Source organism: Berghia stephanieae, chromosome 2 (genome assembly GCF_034508935.2).
Source record: "Berghia stephanieae isolate SIO BIC M18660-M18661 chromosome 2, UCSD_Bste_1.3, whole genome shotgun sequence".
Taxonomy (NCBI): Eukaryota; Metazoa; Mollusca; class Gastropoda; order Nudibranchia; family Aeolidiidae; genus Berghia; species Berghia stephanieae.
Window position 1 is genome coordinate 92,346,805 of NC_088361.1, and position 7,075 is coordinate 92,353,879.

The window sequence follows — 7,075 nt, forward strand, 5'->3', positions numbered from 1 at the left end:
AAAATGCCTAGAATAATGATTGTGATGGGTTTAAAGTCCTTGTTACGGGGAATGTTGTATATATGTATGTTTGTGTGTGTGTGTGTGTGTGTGTGTGTATATTTGTATGTGTGTGTGTGTGTGTGTGTGTGTATCGATTATAAAAATTGCTCAGTCATTATTCTCTTTTTCTCATCTGTTCTAGAAAAGGCGTGGAATCTGTTAAGATTCTGCCTTGTAAAGGTGAAACTTTGATAGATATTTGGAAAGAAGCTCTTGTGCCTGAACGACAACCTCGGAGGACTGACAACTGTTTCCTGTTCCTTTTGGTGCCATCTTTTCACTTCCTTCTCCGAACACATTCCCGCCTCACTGACACTGTGGTGGAAATTGCATCTGATTTCCCTCAAGTATTAGAATACGTAGATGGATTTTTAGAAGACTTGGTTGGTTCAAATGACAATTGATGCATACTGTTTCAATTTATGCTTATTTTCAAAAGGAGAAATCTTGGCATATATGTTTGCCTTTTTATTCATCTATTTTTTCGTCATTTATAATTCTTGATCATTCAAAATTACAAAACACAATGAATCTTTTTTCATGTATAAGAAAAAGACAAATAAAATAATAATTATATACAATTGTATAGCGCTTTCCATACAAAAGTATATCAAAGCAATTACAAATAAACTGAAATAATTCTTTTTATATATACTGATGCATAAAAGTAACCATTGTAAACCAGCCACCAAAATCTTGATTTTTTAAAAGTTTTGTTTGAAAAGATCTCAACACAGTTGAAAATGATAAATAATGACAACAGGATCAAAATTTCATTCATGATAATGGAAAAATTGATGGAAAGATTGCGTTTGAGGTGCATAAGCTCAAAACAAGGCATGTGGCATGTGCAACTTGATCGGTTGCTGTAAACTGAACAAAAATTTCTTGTTTAGTAGTGTTCACCATGGGTATAAAAAGGCCATGAAAATGAGACAATTATTCATTCACATTCAGCACACACAAGATGCTTAGATTAAGCAAACAGCAGTATTTACGAGCCTTTGGCATGGTGGAAGCTAATATGTTTCAAAGAGACATTGTAAAACGGCACAACAATAAGCGGCCTCCTTCATCACTATAAAGAAACTGAGACCACCAGCGATAGGCAAAGAAGCAGTCGACCAAGGGCGATGATTCTACATCAAGATTGCTATATTGTGAGCTGCCGTTTATGAAATCAATTTTTACCAAGCACAGCAATCTGTAGAGAAGTCGCCGGGATACAAGCCTGTGGAGATCATACACAGTACTGAAGGAAGTTACAGCCAAACACTGCTTGTCCTTGAATTTTGAGCATTTTAAAAACTGACCCTTTCTCTACATTTATGGGTATTGTTATTTCATTTACTCCCCGTATCTTTGTGAATTTGAATTCATCTTGAAGCTAAATGATTCATCTTCAACATTAAAATAAAGTTTGACACCAGATTTCAATAAATATGTTGAATCTTCATTGAAAGAAGCGGTGCATTACTTTTGTGCATCAGTATAGTTTCAGAAAATATTCTCAGTGAAGCCAAAAAATAAAAATGGTGATTACATCAATTCACTCTTACTGAATGGCAGGGAGGCACTTACAGTGTCTTCTATTCTCCCTATATCTGTTTTCCAACGTGCTTTCTGTCATGGAATGATATTCCTTGCTTTTGTCTTGGCCCTGGTTGGAAGGGAAACAGTCAAATGTATAGTTATATTTTTGGGAGATGATATTTTTTTCCCTTTATATCATCTCTCTGTTATGTCCTCGTATATATTTTTAGTTTTGAATGTCATGCTTTGTCAATATTTAAGTGGTTCCCTCTTAGTGGAGACCTGTGCTTGTGTCTGAATGAGACTTTTAGGTGATCTAATTACACTGGTGGTGTGCTCTTGGAATCTACATCTGTTCTCTATTTGATCAATTTATATCTGTTTTACATTTTTTCATGACTTTCCGATTGTAGATATATAATTTTTCTTTCTTTTCACTGGTGCTGAAATGACCTATATGTAAATAAATAATAAAAAAAGAAATAAAATTCCCCTTATTCATCCCCATAGGGGAAATTTGTCTCTGGGGTCTATTCCAAGGGAAGACTGGAATAACCCAGGTATCAGCTGCAGTGTAGTGCCACAAATTGAGCTAGAGCGAGGTGACTTGCTCAAGGCCACACAGCGCAGCGGCGGGTGATCGAACTCGGTACCTTTCGGGTATGAAGCAAAGACTGTACCGCTGAGCCATGCTGTGTCACAAGCACTGTAAAACCCTTAAAAACGCAAACAAACATTTCACTCTTACCAATGTGTATATTACCATTGTCATTCACTGTTTATGTTCATTGCTTTTGACTTTATGTCACCATTACCATTGACAAAATATGACTGCCTTGTTTTATTAGCCAACATTCGTCCCTTTTAGAAGATTTGATTAACAGTATCATTTAATGAATTGTTTCAAGTGTTGTTTTGCTCAGCTTACGATTGGACAAAATGTGCCAAAATGTTACACTAATTTCTTCTTTTCAGAAAACATCATTTACATGTGCCAATGAGACAATGCATTTTTATGCTGTTGAGTTTTTAATTATAAGTTATGCCAACGAAAATAATCAACATAGGGACTGAATATGGTATTTTACATAATGTTGAAATGTCTTATTGTCCTCAATGATCAATTACATTATCCATTTACCTTAAATATATTTACACGGATTTGTTGGGGTTTTTTCCACTGAGGTTACTGCACAAAATTGATAAATCCTTTTACATAAATGACCCACCATCTCAACATGGTGTTATTTTGGGATGAACTAGCTGCTGAATAATGAATTTATAGTTAGTTTAATGAAACTTTTGAGTTAAATTTTCTTCTTTTTGGTGGAGATTGAGTAGTATTTCTTGCATTATACAAAACTCGATGGTCTTATTTCTTATAATTTTAATTCTAAATTGACTTTTAGGGGTCTTATTCATCCCGACATAATACCGTTTTGAGGCGCTGATTCATATATGTGAAGAAAGTCACTTAAATTTAAATGAAATCTATCATCTATTTTCAAGCTTATGGTAATTTGATACTTTTTGGTATAATGTATCAAATTCTATTAATAGACATCAGTAGATATTAATAATACTTTTTACAACTGTGATATTAGCAGAGTCCCAGGTTTGAAAGTGTTTGCCAAGATGAGAGTCATTTAAATCGATCAATATTTGAAGGACAAGTTTTCTGGCCAAATTTTTAAATACACATCTTCCCCAGTACGGCAGTTAACTGGTTAAAGGGAAAAGGATGAAAAATGCTAAATTTTAAAGTTAAAAAATACAATATATTCGTTCATCTTAAACTAAAAACAATCACGTAACTCTTATCCAAATAGATAATAGATGATTGTTTTAGCATCTTGTTCAGTCCAAGATAAAACCAGTTTTAAGCGCTGAGCCTCTTATTTGTACAAGATTCCTTTTGTAATTGTATGTACACTTGAAAATCATTGTGTTGATATAAACGCCAAACATATGATAGATAAGTGACAAATTAGGTAACAGGCACTGGTATCAGATAACGATCTGAAAACGTTTGCATGAGACAGTGCCAGATAAAGCAGGAAAGAAAAAATACATGAAAAAAAAAACATCCAAAAAAGCAGCTAGCCTGATCGAAACTCAGATCTCTTGATTATTTAGCCGATGTGAAAACAAAATAATGCTGTTAGCTTTGTGTTTATAACGTTCATGTCATTTTCTGGGCTATATGAACAAATTGAAGATTAGTTTAAAAGTTGAAAAAAAAATTTAGCTTTTATATAGTGCACTAAACATGATCAAAGTGCTTTACAAGGGGTCCCGAGGCAAAGCAACACACAACATGTTGGATGAGACATGGTGCCTGTTGGACAATATTAAATATTACAATTTCCAACAGAGACAACGCAATTAATGGCCTGGTAATCATTTTACACCTGAGTATGGTGAGAGAATGCGAGTAAAGAGCCTTTTCCAAGGACCCAATTACACAGCGCTCAGAGCGGGACTTGAACCCAGGACCTTCCAATCCAAAGACGAGTGTCATACCATTAGACCACATAGCTGCACATCTACAGTCGAATTTTCTTAAACATGGAGAGGAGTACAGTTGTTATTTCATGAATGGTTTTTCTTTTCATTGAACCATCCATGTGAACTTGCACAACATGTAATGATTTTGTTTTGATATTGCTATAGTTTTATACTTCTTGACTTATGTGTCGCATATGAATTTTGTGTCACTGTTGTTTTATGTTATATATTTCTCATGATCTAAATAAAATTTTTACCCCATCTAGACATTTGATAAAGACTTGTTCTACTCCTTTTGGATAGAAAAATAATGGGAGTAAAAATGACTCCCATAAAATATACAACACTAAGTAAGTAAGTAGAAAGCTGAAACGTTTATTGTGTGTAAGAGTCATTATAAGAGTCATTTTTACTCTCTTTATTTTTCTATACATTTTATTGACTCATTATATTTTGGTACATACTCCTTGTCCTGTTTTTTTTTTCTTTAAAAATGTGTTTTGCATAGTTTATTAATTGGTTGCTTTATCAAATATGATTCTTTATTATGAGGCCAACTATCGTTTAACATATCATCACAAACCTTGATCAGGGACCATAAGATTAAAGTAAAAAAATTAACTCGAAGTGCTAAAGACGCTTATGTAGTCTGAACTATTTTGAGGGGCAAAATTATCGGGGGAAAAAAATACTAAACAGTTGTCACTTTTGAACTGTGTGACATGACTTCAAAGATTTAAAAACTAACGTTAAATCATAGTCTTTTACTTTTGTTATTCAATTAATCAAAAAAGAATTCATTGAATCATTAGTCTCAACCTTTAAATTAAAATCGACAGATCAAAAGTCAAAATCTTTAAATCGTATAACACATTATTTTTCAAACTCACCAAGAACAGTATCACTTGAAATGTTTACCAAAAAAAAATAATGAAGTAACACCACCGACAAATAAATAAATAAAATATAATAAATACAATCAATCATATAGTGCATTTCCATGACTTTGACATGTTCAGTGCGCTTCACAACGTTTTATTTATTTGCCCAACAGACCATAGAGAACCATATATCCATTTCGTACAGGACCCGTTGCCTGTTGGGCATCTTTTTTTGTATTAACACTTTTACAATAATCAGTCACTGCCTGTAGGCAATTTTCTACTCATTCACACCTGAGCTGAGTGTGGTCATGGATACGACGTTGGAATCAGAATTTTTCCACAATCACTGTCACCCATTCAGCCGCTGATTATGCTTAACATTATTTGACTCTTGTGACAAAACGAGACACTATACCTCTGAGACACAGAGCCACACAAATCATCAAACAAGCAATGCACTCAAACACCAGCACATTGGGTGGTGTTTCCTGACCTCCCATGGTGGCAGGAGGGCACTTGATGTGTCTTCTACTTCTATCCCACGATACAACTATATTTTCCGAGTTGCTTTCCGTCTTGGTCTTGGAATGACATTACTTGGTTTGTCCTGGCCTGGCTGGAGTCCTTGGCTGAGAGGGGAATTGTCAAATGTATAGTTTTAGTTCTGGAAGAGTATATTTTTCTTCCTTCTCGGTAATGAACTCTCTGTTGTGTATTGTATTATCGTTAGATTTTGAACATCATTATTTGTAAACATGTGAGTGTATTCCTCTTAGTGGGGACCTTGCTAGTGTCTGGATGCGACTTTTAGGTGATGTCAAACTAAGTACACTGACTGATGGTGTGCTCTTGGAATCTTCATCTGCTCCATATTTGAACCAGTCCCCTTCATCTTACTTTCTCTTGCATGCCTTTAATTCCAAATAAAGATTTTTTTTTTACTATCCCATTTTCTTTCTTTTTACTGGCGCTGAAATGACATGACCTTATGTGTTGCAAGCGTCGTAAAACCCTTAAAAACATACACCAGCATGAGCACAATTGGATAACTCACATTGTGGTGCTTGATATTCCTCACTCTTAGAATGGGGTATTTTGACCAGCTCTTTGGACTGGTGGATTCTTCATAGATTTCACATGAATTATTTGCTGAATGGGAATAAATAGTCAAATGAGTTTATCTTTCCATGAGAGATGATTATTTTTTTCCCTCTTGTAAATCGTTTTTAAAATTATTATTATTATTATTATTATTATTATTATTATTATTATTATTATTATTATTATTATTATTATTATTATTATTATTATTATTATTATTATTATTATTATTATTATTATTGTTATTATTATTATTATTATTATTATTATTATTATTATTATTATTATTATTATTATTATTATTATTATTATTATTATTATTATTATTATTATTTATTATTATTATTATTATTATTATTATTATTATTATTATTATTATTATTATTATTATTATTATTATTATTATGTGTAGTGATACTAAGCTGCTAGTTGATGTGGACTGTAAACAGTAAAAAACGAAATCGAAAAAGAACAAAATACCAAACACGGAACGTTTCCGGCTCAAAACCCTTTTTACGGTAAATAAAAAACCCAGTAATGCATCACTTTAACTTAAATTCCAGGCAAACGCCAGAAAAGTTATTTGTCACGTCTTGTTGGCTCGTACCATCTCAATTTCTGCCGACTGTCTTGAACTTGAAGTGATGTATTAATGTTTTCATTGTTTTATTTAATTGGATGAAGAAGGGTTGTGATCCCCGAAACTTTCTGTGTTTGGTATTTTGTTCTTGTACAAAGCTGTTTGCATTTACATTTGCTCATTGCTTATTTTATTGTAACCAATTTAAGTGATACCATTTATGCAGAGATTCTAAGGCAGTTTCAGTGTGGGACTTTTAGGTGTTTAGAAAGGATAAATAAAGTAGTTATTCAGTGCCATTAAGCTATTGGAGCTGAAGTTTATATTGGTTTCTATAGCATGAAATATTGTTATTGCTTGCTATCCTTTAGAACTTTTCCTGTTTGTTTTACATGTTTCTCTAGTGCCTTGAAATGTGGCTACGTAT

At 33.1% G+C, this 7,075-nt stretch overlaps 1 protein-coding gene across 1 annotated transcript in view; it reads left to right on the forward strand.

Annotated features, from left to right (window-relative positions):
* The window catches only part of LOC144965858 (AP-5 complex subunit beta-1-like), a 29,310-nt gene extending 24,960 nt beyond the window's left edge, over positions 1–4,350 (forward strand). The window contains exon 23 of the mRNA XM_078901652.1: positions 185–4,350. Within this exon, the coding sequence (XP_078757778.1) occupies positions 185–446 (262 nt within the window). The 3' untranslated portion in view covers positions 447–4,350. The remainder of the gene's footprint in view (positions 1–184) is intronic.
* The last annotated feature ends 2,725 nt before the right edge of the window (positions 4,351–7,075 follow it).